Genomic DNA, 16,777 nt, shown 5'->3' with positions numbered 1-16,777 from the left:
CCCACTGCTTAAATCCCTAAACCGCCAAGCCCTGCAGCTCGGTCCACGCCAGCCAGTGCCCACCTACAGCCTGCAGATGTATCTGGGGGGCCCGTTACCTCCTCCAGGGAATCTCTTTTGCTCACCGGAGCCCCTGACATTATAGTGAATCCCCTAAAGAGACAGGAGAGGCAACACAGTAAATACAAAGTGCCTCAAAACCTGGGAGCCCAAAGCAGACTGTTCCCAAGTGCGTTCTTGCTCGCCCTGGAGCGCGGATGCGTTGCTACTTGAGGAATCGGAGCTCCCTCCCTGCGAGAGATCTCGTTCGGCTGCTGCATGGCACAACAACGAATGGCGACATGCCGGCTCTCAGGTTAGCGCTGAGCTCCAAGGTGCAGGGACCATGCGGGAGTTTGGTGTCTGCAGCAGCGAGGCCCAGGACCCAGCTGGTGCAGCGAGTGCCTTTGTCATAGGATCAACCAACTGCGCTAACAGCTGATGCTTCGCCCTGCCTTTCTCCCGGGGATCATACAGCTTGTTTCACACAAACAGTAGCTCAGCTCTGTGCTGACCATTCTTATCCCCATTTTGCAGATGAGGAAACCGAGGTGTGGGAAAGAATGAGCCCGATTTGCCTACCGGGCACACACTATTACGCATCTCCTAGTTTCCAGGTGCCCAGCCAGGGAAGCCTGGGGTAGGATTGTCACGTGCATTGAAAGGAACCAGAGCTGTGAGTGTCTATCCCCATTTTCTGTTAAGGCACCTGGTGGGCAGCATTGGAAGGGGAAGGGTAAATGGGTGGCAGCTGCCTGTTGTCAAGCAGGTGAGAGGGAGTTTAACTAGGTCAATTTGGGGAGTGGAGCAAAAGCCTCCTGATCCTTCTGTCTGTTATGCCACTCAAGGGGCTGTAATCCAGGCGCCCCCACGCATGGCTGGAATGTGGCCCAGCAGTGTGCTGGCGGGCGGGTGGGGCACGCTCACCCTTGGGACTATTATTCATGATTTGTGCAATGCCTAAGTGGGGCTTAAGCATTCAGTGGGACTGCCCTCAATACCAGCCCGAGCACCAACACGCAGCCTCCTGCCTGCTGGCCGACCCGTGCTGTGGGCAACAGGATGCGCTAAGGTTTCGGAAAGGTTGGCGCATGCAGCCGGTGCTTGGCAGGTGACCTTTCTGCCCCCCTCCCCAGCGGCTGTGCCCCGACCTGGTGACTACTGAGCAGCTCACACCTCCCGTAGGCCCAGCGAGATTACCACAAGCCCACTTGGGGGTATAGGGATGCAGAAGGGATCAGTCTCCTGGCTGGGAAGGGATGGCAGGGGGAGGGCGGAGCAGAAAGGAGGTAGCTGGACGGAAATGGGAGAAGAGAGCATCACTGCTTGCTCCTTGCCTGGGGCCTCCATTCCCACCCTGAGAGCATCTGGGAGCCCAGGACATCCCTTAAACTCTTCGAGTTTGGGCAGTTTCCCACCACGATGCAGCCTCAGCCCATGTGCCCAGTGCCTGGGAGGTGCCAGTTTTGGGGAAGTACAGCAAGAAGCCACTAAAAATTAACCCTTCCATCTCCATCACAGAGAGCAAAACCTCTGTTGGGTGGGCTGCCTGTGAAGTCAACACAGAATGAATTTGTTTCCTGCGGAGAGTGCAGGGAATTGCATGCAGAGAGATGGGAGATGGCAAGGTTTGTGCACTAGGCCTCACTGCAATCGTCCCCGGCTTGACCTATTGTCAGAAAGGGGATAGGACAAATTGATGGAAGAGACTTCTACTGTAGGGGGGAGAGGGTTTGTGACGGGCTCAAGCCAGGCAGGACCTACCTGCTATGAAGCCATGCTGGTTGCCCTTCAGCATTATTTATTTTTCCTAGTGGACGTGTACATGCTGGAGATGCCTGTACAGAAGGGACCAGCTCTCCAGCAAGGGGCAAGGCTGGACCTAGGTGGTGTGAAGCCCCCACAGAGATACCTGCTGCCAATGCACAGCGCTGCACCAACAAAGACAAGAGGCTGGATCCTTTTCTGCAGTCAGGTAGCACTGTTGGCACGTGCTATATACTTCCCCCCTTGCTTTCTCCAGTGCCCTCCCATAGATCCCACGGCCCTCAGCAAGGGGACTGTAACTGCTGTCGGGAAGGCGCCACTGGTGCTCTTTGGGTTTATTCTGCTGATCCCCCCATTCATCTCCCAGGGCAGAGGCAAGGATGAGCACAGATTGCTTGTGGCTGAGTCCTTCGCTTTGATGTCCAAACCATGCTAGAATCAAGTGAGGCCCTTGGGCTTCCAGCAAGTAGCTCACGAGACTCTAAGCTCAGGTTTGCCCCCCTGGGCAATCGATGGATGACAGTATTGGGTGTCCTGGGGTGGTGGTTGCTCCCTGCACCTCTCTGCCTCTTTTTGCAGATGATGAGGGGTCCTGAAGACCCCAGAAGCCATTCCTACTTCTCTGTTGCCTTGGGACTCTCCCACCTGACACTCCTTTCCCTGGGAAGGGTCCTTTGGGTAGAAATAGTTTCAGCTGATAATAGTGATGGAAAGCATCCTTTCCTCTCCTCCCAGCTCCTGCAGCTCCTCCCTACAGCATCCTCACTCTTTGGGAGCTGCCAGCCAGGGTCACTGCCTGTGATGAGATGAGCATGGTGTGTACTTGGGCCAAGATGGACTGATTAGCCCTGGGATGCAGGACCTTAGCAGAGCAAGGGCGAAGGAGCACGTGTGAATGGAGCTCATGCTCACTGGCGTAGCGGCACGGCTCCAGGAGCAGCCTTTGGGGGGCCGGGTTGACGCTGCCATGGCTTGTTAGCCTGCCTGCCTGTGGGAAGAACAAGCTGTACTTGGCAGGCATCGTGGCAGCGCTTCCTTGTTCCCAGCCCTGGACTGGGTGTTGAAGACCTGCAGGGGGAAGGTGGGGAGGAATCCTCTCCAGGCTGCCAAGGAGCAGCGCACGTGCTCTGCGGCTGCTTCCCCACCCTGCACCTGGGCCCTGGGCCCAAAGGCAGCAGAGTGGCGAGCTCCTGTGGCCTCTGTTGCCCTGTTCCCTACATCCTGGTGTGCATGGGACATTGTGTGGGACAGTGGAAACTGCTGCAGGGCATCTGCGGTGTTGCACCTGCTTACACCAAGTGTTGGCTGTGGCCTGGGGCAGGAGCTGGAGACGGGCCTGTTTAACCTCCCGCTGGTGCTGGAGTCAGCGTGGGGCTGAGGAGCAGTGGGTTGTACTTCCCCGTCCACATTGTGCTGGGGGCACGGGTCAGCTGCAGGAGCAGATACGGTCAGCCCCAGCTTGTGCACCCCCTCCCATAGCCCCACCGGAGCCTGCAACAAAGAGGCATTGGTGGGCAGCCACTGCAGCCTCTGCCCCTCCTCACCCTGGCGCGTGCTGGTGCTTCTGAGTGGGTGCTGTTCACGGGGGCCAGCGACATAAGGCAACATGGGATCCAGCCCTAAAGATCTGACTGCTCCTTTCCATGGGAGCCAGTGGATCCCCATCCTCCCAGTACTGGACACTCAGCCTTGTCTCCTGCATGCCTCCCCTCTTCAAAGTGGCTCCATAGAGGGGTTGAGGGCACATAGTGTCTCAGCACAGCGATGCTGCCCTCTGGGTCCTGCTCTGGACCTTAACCCTGGTCTGCAGTTGAGGTTCAGGTCCAGTGCCAGAGATCTGGGGACTCCTCTCCTCATGTGAAGACATTAGGGGCAGCACCGTGGGAAGGTGGAGGGCCAGCCTCCTCAGGACATTTTTCAAGGGGCATCTTCACACCACGCTCCCTTTGAGGGCCAGACAAAGTCTTGGGCTGTGCAAGATCTTTAAGGTCCTTGTCTTGGTGGGGTTGTCATGTGGCATCCCCGCTCCAGCTGGTGGAGTTGGTCACATCACGGAGCGATGTTGCAGCTGCTTCTGTAACAGCTACTGACAAGTCCCTCCATGCCCGCCTGGCTAGTTGTGCCCTGCCCTGCCCTGCCCTACCCGGGTACAGCTGCTCCTGTAGCTGTTTCTATTCTTCAGGCAGACATACAGCCAGTGCTGGGCTTCTCCCTGGTTAATTAGTCCTTTACTTGGATGCTGTCTCTTAAAGTCCAGTTTTTGCAGCGATCGGATTAAGCTGGTCAGCCCCCTTCTCAGCCCTCCCTTGGGCTGGGGCTTGGGCTGGGGCTTTAAGGTGTGAGGGCCCTTTGAGATGAAGCCCTGGAGGGTCCTGTGCCTCCCAGCCCTCCCCGCTCTCTCCCCAGCAAGGCCGCCTGCACAGCGCAGTCCTGGCCGAGGGCTTGTGAACAGCCCCTCCCTGCTTCCCGGCTGCACCAGCAGACGCAGACACAAAGGGGTCTTGTGCAGGCTCCGGCTGCCCAGCACGTGCAGATGTCTGCTTCCCCTTCCCAGGCTTGGTGTTGGCCTTCCTGCCTCCCCAGCCTCTGCTTCCCCCGCCCCAGCATAGCCTGCTCCTTTCCCCAGCCACCCCCGAGGTTGCCCAAGCAGCGGCAAGAAGTCTGACTTGTTCCTGGCTGCTCTCCCAGCCTTGGGGCTCACTTGGCTGCTGCTTCTCAGCCCAGACCTGCTTCTCCGTTTTTTCCCAGACTCACTAGCCCTGAACCTTTAGGCAGGGGAGGAAGGGCTCACTAAATGTCAGCTGTGTTTCTGGGGTTGGGTATTATGTCCCTTGGGCCAGGGACTGAAAAGTTTCCTTAGGAGTCTGCCCTGATTCCTGCCCCCTCTCCTAAGCAGCAGCTCTGCAGGAAAGGACCTGGGGGGGGGGGGACAGTGGACAATAAGATGGACATGAGCCAGCAGAGTGCCCTCGTTGCCAAAAAGGCTAACGGCATCCAGGGCTGCATTGGTAGGAGCCCAGGGGGGATTGCTGCCCATCGGGGAAAGCAATTATTCTGCTCTGCATCTGGAGTCCTGTGTCCAGTTTTGGGGCCCCCAATACAGAAAGGATGTGGACAAATGAGAGAGAGTCCATCAGAGGGCAATGAAAATGGTTTGGGGACTGGGGCACAGGACTAATGAGGAGAGGCTGAGGGAACTAGGCTGATTTAGTTTGGAGAACAGCAGACTGAGGGGAGATTTGGTAGCAGCCTTTAATCCCTGGAAAAATCCTGGAAAACATTATCAAAGTATCCATGATTGATAGGCTAACTGGAGGCAGTATCCTAAAGGACAGCCAACAAGGCTTCATTGTGGGCAGGTCGTGACCAATGAGATTCCCCTTGGAGGTTTTTAAGGCCCGACTCAACAAAGCCCTGGCTGAAATGATCTAGATGGGGCTGGTCCTGCTTTGAGCAGGGGGTTGGACCAGATGGCCTCCTGGGGTCCCTTCCAACCTCATTTTCTGTAATACCCCAAAGGAGATTCTTAACTGCAGCACAACCTGCATCTTAATTAAGATCCTGAACCAGACTCATCTGTGTTAGCATGTTTTGTTAATTCCTTCCAATGTTGCTCCCCTGCAGCCAGCAACAGGGTGCTCACACAGCTTGTCCACCGGCCGTCTTAGCCCGCGTGGTCCTCCGAGCACAGCCCGAGGCGCATCTGCAAGACACAGTATTGAGAAGGCCGGCGGCCAGGCTACAAGAGAACATCCACTGTTGCAAGCACCGGGGAAGCTGCAGCAGTGGTAGAGCCAGGGTTGCAAAACACGGGTGGGGACAGAGCCAGAGAGTGTGAAATGCTTTGTTTCTCCCCAAGACCTCTTTAACACCAATGGCCTGGGAGCCCTCCGGGGAAAGGGTATGGCTGGGCTCTGTTCTGGGCCTGGCACAGAAGACAGAGCCCAGCTGAGACCAGGGCACTGAGCAGATGCCTGCAGCAGTGTGCGAGCGGAGCCTCGATAACAGACTTCACTGCTGGCCTCCCCAGAACAACCCAGGCACAACCGAGACACAAGGTACCCCAAGGACCACAGCAGGTTGTAGACGGGGGGTCCCTAGCCCTGCCTGTTCAAACATGATCCATGACAAGTGTCAGTGGGGAGCCCAACGAGAAAGGGGGAAGGAGCCATACCAAGAGAGGCAGTGGTGCTAAATAGGTAGAGCAATGGCATAGGAAACAGGACACCTGTGTTCTGCTCCCAGGTCTGTTGTGTGACATCGGGTAAGTCACACTCGTTTCCAGGTGCCCCTTCCTCCTTCCTGAGGTCCCTCCCAACCCTCACTTTCTATGATTCTCCCCAAGCCGGCTATGATTTAAGATTGGGGAGGGGGGTGGACTCAACCTGTGCTCCTGCTTCTTGCATTGTTTCTGGGGAAACTGAGGCACTGACAAGCCAAGCCATAATGTCAGCAGCCCTTAAAACTCAGGTCTAGTGACTGGTTTTCTGCTCTAAGTAGAACTGCCTGCCTTTCTGTGCTGGGCAGGGCATGAGGTCTCTATGTTATCGCCCTTCTCATAGGGTCCAGCTGCTCCTACTCAGTTTTGGCCTGATCCTGGCACCCCCGCTGAATCTGGAGCATTTCTGTGCAAAGCCCTGTTGTGAAAGTAGACAGTTGGCATGAGCATGTTTGCAGCAAATCTTTATTATCTGCACCAGCACACTTGCTCCCGGCTCCTCCCGTGTTGTCTCCTTGCTATGGGTTTGGATGAGCGCCACTGCCTGACTCCTCCATATCGGCCGTGGGGATGGTCCCTATGAGGACGGGCACTCTAGCCACAATGCTGGACATGGACCAGGGAAGGTAAAGGGTTCCCACTAGCTCGTAGCGGATTTCCATGATCTCGTTGGCCAAGGACATGCAGCTGACAGGTAGCAGACTGGGCAGGGACATTATGTTGGTGATCCTGGTGACCTCAAAGGGCATAGCTTCCAGCCTGGGCTCCAGCCTTAACAGTACGTTTCGGTCTTCCAGGGTGCGTGGCTCTGACCTAGTGGTGAAGCCCACGTAGAGGACATTGGAGTACAAGGTGAAAACCACCCTTTTAATGGACTTGCCCGTCTGGTTGTCGATCTCGGTGGTGAAGGTGACGTTCTCACTGGGGCAGAATATGTTTTTCACCAGGGAAATCCTCAGGACCACGCGGCCTTGTTGGAAGCAGCAGTGATAAGCTACGACCTTGTCGACTTCCACTACAAAAGGGTGCTACATGGAAGGAGCGAGGGAAAGGCAAAGTGTGGTGAGTGCCTTTCACAGGATGCAGCGGGATCACTTAGCATCCTTACACGCAGGCAGAAATCACGGCTACCACAACCGAGGCCGCGTAACATGGACACAAGGTGCAGCCCCCCAAGACTTCATGTTGCCGTGCACCCTGCGGGATAGAGAAGTAGCGGCTAGGGCAAGGGTGAAGAAGAGAAATGCAGAACGTGTTGAAGCTGCCATTTAAAATAAAGACACCCTAAAGAGAGTAACAGTAAAGCATCATGTTATTATATACACAGACCCTTAAGAGTATGAAGGAAATACAAGTTTAATAATAAAAGCCCCTGGGCCAGATTCTTGGGTCTCATGTGTGTTAGTCTGAGTTCATCCATTTCAAAAGAGTTCATCCTGATTTCCAAACGAGAGAGAGGGAGAGTGCAGAACTGGGCTCCATGGACCAGATTTTCATGACACGAAGGGGCTTTCTTCACATCAACGCTAATTTGGATTGAAGTAGGTTGTGAATGGAAAGCTTTTCCCTGAGTAACTTCTCCACTCTTACTCTGGAATAGATAAGGGTCACATCCCGTGGAGAGGATACAAACAAAGGCCTTAATCCCATATAGGCATCTATAGAGCAGCACGATTTGCCCATTAAATTCAGCCAAGCTATTCACAGGAGTCCAGTTACCCCAGCATGTTAAGTCTGATCTATGCTAAAAACTTCGGTGGCATAGCTACTACATCTGCTAAGGATGTAAAAAGGTCAGAGCTATGCCCACAAAAGTCTCAATGTGGAGGCCGCTATGCTGACAGAAGAGGGCATTTTGGTTTGATCCTTTGGGGAGGAGGGTGGGATAGAAACCTCCGCTCTGTTGGCATACGCTGCCTCTCCATGAGAGGGCTCTGCCAACACAGCTGTGCTGGCAAAGCTATAGCGGCAGAGGTTCTGTCATGTAGACAAGCCCTTAATGTTTGCAGGCCAGGACCTGAAATACGTTCAATGACCTAAGACCTAAGGTGCATAGCTTTGTTCAGGGAAAATGGCTCATGAGATGGCGAGGATGTTGCATTGTTCAGTGACTCTTTTCCTGCACCACGAGGATGCATGTTCTCTGCACCGTGAAGAATGGAACAAACCCTGGTATGAAACCCTTCTCGTTAGCATTCAGTCCAGTTTCTCCCCTTCCTCCCTCTCCATGAAGCCATTCAGCATTCCTGGGTAGAAGCTATTTTACCCTGCTAGGCTCAGGGAGCTCTGCAGCCTTGGCTGGCTCCAGCAACGAAGGCTGCTCAGAAAAGACCTGTGCTAACTGTGTGTGCAGCACCGATTCCAGATGCATCTGATGATGCCCATTAGCTTCTGACAGCAGCACAGCTAAGCAACTGCAGAAAATGGTATTCCAGTCTCTCTTGGAGTGGTTACATGCATTGATTAAAACATTGCATTTATATGTCATTTTCAAAAGGAACTAGAGTCTTTTTTTTTTGCTTTTTTTTTTTTGCTGATTGATGATGGAAAGAAAAGGTCTGGAATCTTTTACCCTTTCCGAGCTTGTTAATTTTCTGACTTTCCTAGACATGTCAGGCCTGCGCACTGGAGAATGAAGCCATGGGCAGTGCTTAGAGCAGGAGGCAACCATTGCTGACCAACCTGGGTTAATGAGATCACATTACTCCAGCGCTTTGATCCCTTCACTGGCTGCCAGTGGAGCAATGCGGTTGGGCAATAAAGCCATGTTTGGACCAGTTCCCATGCTCCTGCTAATTCTAGTGTCCTTTGGGGTCCCGTGGCACAGGCTTGTCGACTCACAGATGGGGGGGTGAACTCAAAGGTGGTCCTTTCTACCCTTTCTCTGCTCCTGTCTCTAGGTGGAATAATCTTCAGCCTTACCTTGGACTGTAGTCTGTCTTTAAGGATGCCAGAGGTCCCCTGCACTAGTAAATACTTCTTCTTCTTAGCTAAGATGAGCTCACGACTGGAGCAGGAGGCTAGGAGGAAGTAGGAAACATACCCTATCCTGCTGGTGAACGTGGAGGGGAGTCTGGCAGGCAAGGTGAAGTGGAAGTCAAAGGTGTGGGTTCCTGAATCCAGCCAGTTCCCTGAAAGCCAGACAACATGCTGTTACTTCTCAAGCTCAGCTCCTATGGACAGGATGCTTTGCATTCCTCTATGGCAGTGTGCCGGGGGGAGGGCAACCTTTTTGGCAGGTGTGCCACGAATCAGCCCTGCACCCTCCCCAGGTGCCACTGTGATTCCCTTCCTCTGCCCAATTTCCTCCTCTGATTTCTGCTCCCTACTCTGTGCGGCCTGCCTGATCTGCTCCCTGCCCTGTCTGCTACTACGCTGCCTCTTCTCCCCCAGATCTGCTGGGGCCCACGCTCAGAGGTTGCCTGTGCCACTTGTGGCACTCAGGGCTGCAGGTTGAGCACCCCCACTCTCTTGCAGGGAGCTGAGGGAAGGGGCAGTTTGCATTTCTCCTTGCAAGATGCTTGCATTGCTCACCCAATCCTGAGTGCCCCCAGCAATTCATGTGGTGGCTATGGACTAAGGGCGGCCAGACCTTGCAGGTACAACCCAAACGCATGCATATACACAGGGGCCTCTTTCCTCCAGTGTGGCTCTCCATGGTTTCAGCCTTGTCTCACTTGGAGGTGATAAAACCAGCTCTCTCCACCCAGCCTTTTCCTCTTGCTTCACTCGCAGAGAACATTTGCTGTGTATTTGCAATAGTCACGCAGACCCTACTTCCTCTGGGCCCCGAGTTCAGGCACAAGGTAGCAGCTCTGCACAGAGTTACCATGTTGCTGGAATTTTGTTCCACTAATTGCTGCTATTACCCTTGTAGACAAACTCAGTAATTCCTCAAGTTTTAACACATTTAACCCAGGTTTCCCCGCTGACAGCATATCTCCGTAATAGCTTCCTCGCAGCACGAGAGATTCACCAGATGGCAGAACCGTGGCTTCAGTCAGGATTATAAATGCAGATAAAAATTACACTCCGAGAACATGCAAAAAAAAAGGGAAGCCATTGCTCATGGTCCTATTTGGCAACGGCAGCGTGATGCAGTTATCTCCTTGCTGCTTAGCTGTTTGAACTGCTTAGGGCTTTATTTTTATTTGTACCTTGGGACTGCTTGACACTAGTCTGGACATGGGGAAAAAGGGAGTAAGAGTGTTTTCCATTCCAAAGACCTTTTAAAGCCCTCTTCCCCTGCTGGAATGAGATGAAGAAGCTTTACTATAAAGATTAAAGCTCCAGACTATAGGGGACACCATGCAGAAGCAATCTGGTTGTAGGACAGGGTTGATTGTGTGGACAAGGACTTGTATGGGATGGTTTGGATGGGATCCTGCCTCCAGGAGGGGTTGGACTAGATGACCCCAATGTCCCTGATTTTCTCTGATCCTGCCATGTCGATGCACTTCACCTGTGCAAGCTTACTATACCCTAGTGTGGGTAAGACACATTTCTAAGAAGCTGTCTTCGTATAGAGCAGCCGTGGTTCAACCTGAAGGTGAGGTTTCAAACACGCCGGCGCGACGGATTGTGCAGCTATTTAAGTCAGCGTCTACTAGGCTCATTTCTGCTTTGTTGGAATGAATCAGGACCTGTCACCACAGAGCCACACCAGGAATAAATCCAGCAGAATCAAATGCAGGCCGTTTTCATTCTGCGTATGAGCATCCACACAGGGCTGTACGGCAGTTTAGCTAATCCACTTTCAAGTCCCCCTTTAGTTATTTCAGCTCCATTTTCCTGAGCATCCCAGGGTAGAAAAGCTCTTATTCATTTTAAGTCGCCATAATTCAATCTAGTTTAATTTCACTTTCAAAGTGAATTAAAGTAAATTGAATGAAGGCCACTCTAATTGTAGATGGGAGTATCCAAGTCGGGGCTTAATATAGTTTAACTAATATCCTTTAAAGTGAATTCAGACTAATTTTCCTGAGTGGCTCTGCAAAGATAACACCTTTAATTTCAGCCAAAATAAGAGGCTCTTGCGCTGAAATGCACGTCCATGCAGGGCTTTGCATTGGTATAAGTAAACCAAGTTAATTGAACTGGCGAAAATCAAAGGTGTAGACAAAACCTGGTTGTACAGCTCTGACACTATGAATTTCTGCTCCCGAAGAGGCCTGGATGCTAATTCCTAATTGCGTCTCTCTCTCTCAAGATTGTGGCAGTCAGGCTGGATCATGCCAGTATCTGCCACGCTGACTTCTTTCATTCAGAAAAGAATTAAAGAGAATAACTCCCCTGACAGCTTGCTCACTCCTCCCTCCTTGCGTTGCCCTTTGAAGCCTTCTCCCACTTTCAGCATTGTATCCTCTTTCATCTTGCTGCAACCCCCCACCTCTTCCCCACCAGGCATCCTGCAGTCCTCCCTCTCATCTCACCCACTTGTTTTCCAGCGTGTCCTTGACTCACTCTGTATACTACCTCTCTCCCCAAACTACCTTCTACCTACAAACCTCTACCCAGCCCCAGATATCTTTGGTCACCCTGGCAGCTCCAGGATCGGGAACAGGTTTTATACTGCCCTATGTTGGTAATGTGCCTAATGGGAGGGATCGCATTGAGAATATGCAAGGAGATAAGTCGTTGCCCTTTGTGAGCTGGTATCTGATAAGCAAAGTTTACAGAAAGGGTTACCAAAGTCTGGAGTGGGCTTCCAAGGGAAGTGGTGCCTTCCCCTACCTTGGGGGTCTTTAATAGGAGACTGGAGAAACACCTGGCTGGGATCATCTGACCCCAGTGCTTTTTCCTGCCCAGGGCAGGGGGTTGGACTCGATGATCTACTGAGGACCCTTCTGACCCTAAAAACCTATAAAATTTATGATCTTGCTGCTGTTGGTTTCATGAGTCATGAGTCTGGTCCTTGTTTTCCAGCCTACGATCATCTGGTAGATGAGGGAAGGGGCAGTTTGCTTTTCTCCACAGCATGCAAGGGGCGGTCTTTCTACAGGATTGCAAAGTACTTGGCTCCACCAGCGGGACAGACTGCAAGGAGCAGCTGGGGAAAGGGACCACGAATTGCCCCAAAGAGCAAATTCCACTGAGAGGTTGTAGTGACGTCATAAACGCCGAGAACAAGCCGGGGTTGGCAAAGCCAAGCCTGGGAGCCCCGCAGCCCGAGGGGAGAGACTGTCTGGGGTTACCAAGTCACCTTTCCAGGTGACCTAAGACACTGAGGGACTTGGGGAGGTGTCCCCATTGCATTTCCTTGGCAATTGTGATAGGGTGGCAGAGTGTGTCAGTGTGTATACGTGGAGGGATTGGAGTATAACCCTGAAAAAAGGATTTCTACAGGAGCACGAGATACTTCCCTGAAGCCTGCCCGGTGACTTGAAGAGTCTGAAGCTGGTTGTGTGAGCAGCGTGGGTTTCTGGCTCGTATCCCCCCCGACTGTGAGTTACGCTTGGCCGTGAACAATTACCCCCAATGGAAAGAAAAATGTGTTGTTTTGCTGCTAGTCAGCCCGTTTCCTTCTCTCACAGCGAGGTGATGGAAGATGAAGGCTGAGGGTTGCCAGGGTTAAAAATTAAAAATGAGGCCAATTTTTTCTTGAAAGAGCAAATATCTACAGATCAGCATGGGCAGTCCCAGACCTATGTTTTATAAGACAAGGAACAAGGGAAGGATGATAAAGTTGTCCAGCTGAACACATCCTGTGCACTTTCTGACCTCAGCAGTGGGCTCTGAGCATTGTGGGAGTGCAGGATGAGGTTGAGAACTGTTTCTCTCCGGGTCTTTTTATGGAGTTAATGTATCATGGTATTTGGATCTGTGGACTGTAACATGGTGAAGTTCAGCATGAGCCTTAATGCAGCCCTTTATGCAGAGACAGGTAGTGCTGAAAACGGCTAAATGGATCAGGACAATGGAGGACATGCACCATAACTGAGACTTGATATGTGCCTCAGTTTACCCATCCGTAAGATGCCGAAGAAGATACCTCATCTGTCATTGCAAAGCAGTTTGGTCAAAATGTCAAAACTTGGCACTTGAATCTGGGCCCTTAGGTAGGGGCCCGATGCAAAGATCTCTGAAGATTTCCATGTCATACTTACTGAGGCTTGATCATTGATGCTGTACTAGGCATAATTAATTCCCCAAACATACTCTGTTTCAGGATTAGAGTCCCTTTCTCCAGTTTAGCTTAAACCACTTCTGATGAGACATTTATTCTGAAGAGGATGGGGGGAAACAACATCAAGTCTGAAAGCCAGCACACAGAGAGGAGGCTCTGTTGCTGTAGCTCAGCAGATTTTCTCCCATGACAAACCTCTGAGAGTTGTGGGTGCTTAGCCCTGCTGAGAAGCTGTCCATTTATTTAGACAACTACATATGGATTTAGGGGCCTGTCCCGCAAGACTGAAGACCCCCTGGCTTTTCAGATCTGAAAAGCGCTGCTTGTGATTGTAATGCTAAGTATTGGAAAGAGATTTTCCTCCTGGATTTACAATAAGATCTGGTGCAACTCTCAACTGCTGGGGAAGGAATTTGCATGCCACAGTGAGTGGTAACAGGTCAAGTCTAAAGCAACTTTATTGCACATGACCTTCCTGGGAGGGCACAGCCTTCGAATACTAATACTCTTGGAGGAGCTGGAGCCTGAACATAAGAGGTCAGAGGTCAAATCCAAGGCTTTAATGCACCGACAAAAGCCTAACCTTCAAATCTCAGTTATCCAGGAGAAAGCTCATGCCCCACTGTTTTTATATCCCTGTAAATATTTGTGGTTAGTGAATTATATATAAAAACACAGCATGGCGCACACTAATCTGCATTTGCTCCCACTGTTTACTTACAATTCCCTGCCTCTCAGCAAAGACTTGATAGCACGGCTATCGTGAAGTCTCATATTACTGAGACTTTGTTGTAGTTACAAAATGTACTTTGGGACATTTCCCACTACAGAAATAAATTAAAGCCTCCGTTGGCAAAATCCATAAACAAAATGCCTTTTGATGATGGATCCTCGTTGCCGGCTTTTTGTTGGCTCATCTGTTAACTCGCTGTGGGCCACTTGCTCTATCCGTACAACTAACACGGCCTTCCGTACCCAAACCCAGGCATTTCAGTGGATTATGCATGGTGTGAAGTACTAATCCACACACGCATGGATTGTCACCCACCAGCCCTGATTTACAAAATTGCTGTTGCACACCGTTCACTGGCGTCCCTTTTCCTGAGTACAGGTATACACAGTGAGTCCGCAGACTGGAAAGAAAGGGTGCAAAGCTGGAACTGATTCAAAGAAACCTCCTTTTTGCACAATGCAGAATTGGCCTGTGAAAGTCATTGCTATCACTTGTACTGAAACTTTTTTAAAAAGTAGCTCACTGAGGCCAAGTATTTATCAGGGTAGAGGAGGCACAAATATTGGATATTTATAGATATTTATACAGATAAGTTCATCTAGAGCTATAACCGTAAATGTTAAAAAAATGACTTTAGGGTTTTTGAGGATCCCTAAGTAACATGGGTCAGGAAGAAACTCTGCCTCTGGCCAGCTTATCCCACATTTGTTTACTGCAGGCTTTGTTATATCTTTCTAGCAAGCAGTCTGGACTGACCACTGGTCTGATCCCCTATATTCCTATGTTCGCTAGTGAACGGGCTCTACTCTCACATACTGCCTGCAGTCTGGGGTCCCAGTGACCTACCCTCTATCTTGAACGTCTTGGTCTTATTGATGTAGTCAGCCTTGTTATTGCAGACAACGTCCCTGCTGTAATCCTTGTCCGCGCCGACGTCTTCGTTCCACTGCAAATAACCTCTTCCTATCAGCTCTACCTTCACCATAGGGTTGATCAAAGTGTTGTTAAGACTCAGAACCACTCGGCCATCTATGCTGGAGCCTGCCAAATAGACCTTATCCTCGGGCACCACGATTTCAATTGATTTCACCACCGACATCGGGGAAGAACAGAGGTTCGGTGTAGTCTGGGCTTCCCCAGGGCGGAGTTGTGCTTGTGATGTCAAAGGTTTGTGACATCGCTGCCCTGAGACGGGCGCTGGGTGCCTGCAGTGCTCGTTGCCTTCTCCAGCTGCAGGCGGGTGCTGTCGGGCTTGGCCCCAGGAGTAATGTTTTGAATTCTTTTTCTCCTTCTACTCTAATCCCCGGAGGGTCCGTTCTGCATATAGCATACACTATACAGTGGCTATATAGTGCCATATAGTAGCATATAGCTGTGAAGTGACAATCTCTGCCCCCTAAATTGAGTCGACAAAGAGCGAGAGGGGACAATGCAGAAGAGCGTGCGGGTCTCCTGACTACCAGCCCAGTGTCTTGTCCACTTAGACTGCGCTGCCCCTCAGCTAAGAGGTCACATGCAGGTAAGAAGGAGGGAAAAACTCAGAAATCAGCTGATTCCCCCCAGTAGAGAATGGGGACAGCAAGAGTTTTCTTCAGGTTGACTACTGAGGACCTTCAACTTTAGAAGTCATGTTCTTCGCTCTCGGCCAGTGCCTCATCCAGCCTGCATCCCAAGGAGCCTGTCTGCAAGGGTCTGGGGTAGTTAGATTCAGACTGGGCAGTGCTCTGGGACCCATATTTCTCAGGGGTTTTTTTTTTTTTTCTTTAGCTATGTGGAAAGCAATGACACATTTATCAGCAACCACAGAACCGCGATGGCAAATGTTTCTTACTGGTCCTAAAACAGGGAAGCACATAGCATCCGCTCTAAGGCAGTCTTTAAGTCCCGCATTTCTTTTGGAACAGATTCTGGGAGAGGAGTTAGATGGGGAGGAGGGTGGCATCAAAAGCATGTAGGGCAAGAGAGGGGAGGGAGATGGGCCTTTACTCCTCCCTTTATTATGTGGCACTGTGATCCCAAAAGCTCGTCCTGAAATCTCCTGGGGGGTCGCAGAGCGCGTGCCTCTGTGCCAAAGGCTGCAGTACTGGTTGACTGCCCTCACCGAGGCAGGGGTGGGGGGACCAGGGAGGATTTCCCAGGGGGTGTTTACATGGCCACCAGAGAGCTCCGGCATGTACAGTTTTGCCCATGCTAACTTTCATTTATTTAGCGTGGGGATCTGTAGCAGCCAAGACAGGGTGGCATGGGGCAGCCACCTAAGCGGGCATGTACTGTCTTCTCGCAAACAAGTGCTACGGCGGCTTTCTGGAGCTTCTTTTTTACAGTGTGTAATTAAAGCGTGGAGCTCATTTGGACCCCGACGGTGTAGCCAGATCCACAAAGGGAGAGGACACGTCCTTGGAGGAAAGGGGCGTCCGTAGTTATTGAGCACGGGAGCCTCTGACTCAGAACCTCCTAAACGTTAAATGCCGCCGGAGGCTGCAAGCGGGAGAGGAACAGAGGGAAAAACCCTGGTCACTCTCGCTTGCAGCATCCGCCTTCTGTCACTGTGCGACACAGGAGACTGGGCGCAACGGGCACGTGGCCTGGCACAGCATGAGCACACAACAGCTGCCATTTACCGTCGCGGTACCTGAGCCACCTACCCCTGCGCCCACCGCACATCTGGGCGGTAGCCAACACCCCCCAGAGTCCTGCAGCATTGGCTTCGGGATCAGCGCTGGCCATCGCAACACGCAGCGGAAACAGAGTTGTGGTGCTGGGACGGGGTTGCCCCCAGCCCCTTTTGCTCAGCACAGCCCCAGCTGAAGCCCCCTCCAGCCTGGGCCTGCTTGCTGCCCAGGGTCTCCAGTGCTGGTGCTGCTGTGCGCACTGGGACCATCCCACCCAAGGG

General features: G+C 51.9%; 1 protein-coding gene and 1 long non-coding RNA gene across 7 annotated transcripts in view; one reads left to right on the top strand and one right to left on the bottom strand.

Moving 5' to 3' along the window:
• LOC149853217 (uncharacterized) overlaps positions 1–6,953 on the top strand; it is a 32,073-nt gene extending 25,120 nt beyond the window's left edge. For 4 of the 6 annotated variants that reach the window (XR_016439108.1, XR_016439106.1, XR_016439104.1 and 1 more), the window contains 3 exons: positions 577–715; positions 1,854–2,014; positions 6,823–6,953. This is a non-coding gene — a long non-coding RNA (uncharacterized LOC149853217). Of the gene's footprint in view, positions 1–576; positions 716–1,853; positions 2,015–2,541; positions 2,677–5,430; positions 5,546–6,822 lie in introns of those variants that run through there. The other 2 variants (XR_016439109.1, XR_016439105.1) reach the window with 2 other exon arrangements.
• Positions 6,538–16,037, bottom strand: ARRDC5 (arrestin domain containing 5). The gene is made up of 3 exons (XM_090026927.1): positions 14,731–16,037; positions 8,948–9,156; positions 6,538–7,053 (listed from the first exon to the last, which is right to left on the bottom strand). The coding sequence occupies exons 1-3, from the start codon at positions 14,981–14,983 to the stop codon at positions 6,544–6,546; spliced, it is 972 nt and encodes a 323-aa protein (XP_089883053.1). The 5' UTR covers positions 14,984–16,037; the 3' UTR covers positions 6,538–6,543.
• Positions 16,038–16,777: the final 740 nt, after the last annotated feature.

The sequence above is a fragment of the Crocodylus siamensis genome, chromosome 14 (assembly GCF_052110815.1).
Source record: "Crocodylus siamensis isolate JL-2025a chromosome 14, ASM5211081v1, whole genome shotgun sequence".
In the NCBI taxonomy this organism is placed as follows: Eukaryota; Metazoa; Chordata; order Crocodylia; family Crocodylidae; genus Crocodylus; species Crocodylus siamensis.
The sequence above is the reverse complement of the archived record's forward strand: the minus strand, read 5'-3'. Positions and strand labels throughout refer to the sequence as shown.

Coding starts and splice junctions, on each gene's coding strand:
- ARRDC5 (XM_090026927.1), bottom strand. CDS start 14,983: ATGTCGGTGGTGAAATCAATTGAAATCGTGGTGCCCGAGGATAAGGTC. Junction 9,157..14,730: donor CAAGACGTTCAAGATAGAGG/GTAGGTCACTGG, acceptor TCTGGCTTTCAG/GGAACTGGCTGGATTCAGGA. Junction 7,054..8,947: donor AAGACAGACTACAGTCCAAG/GTAAGGCTGAAG, acceptor CCTTCCATGTAG/CACCCTTTTGTAGTGGAAGT.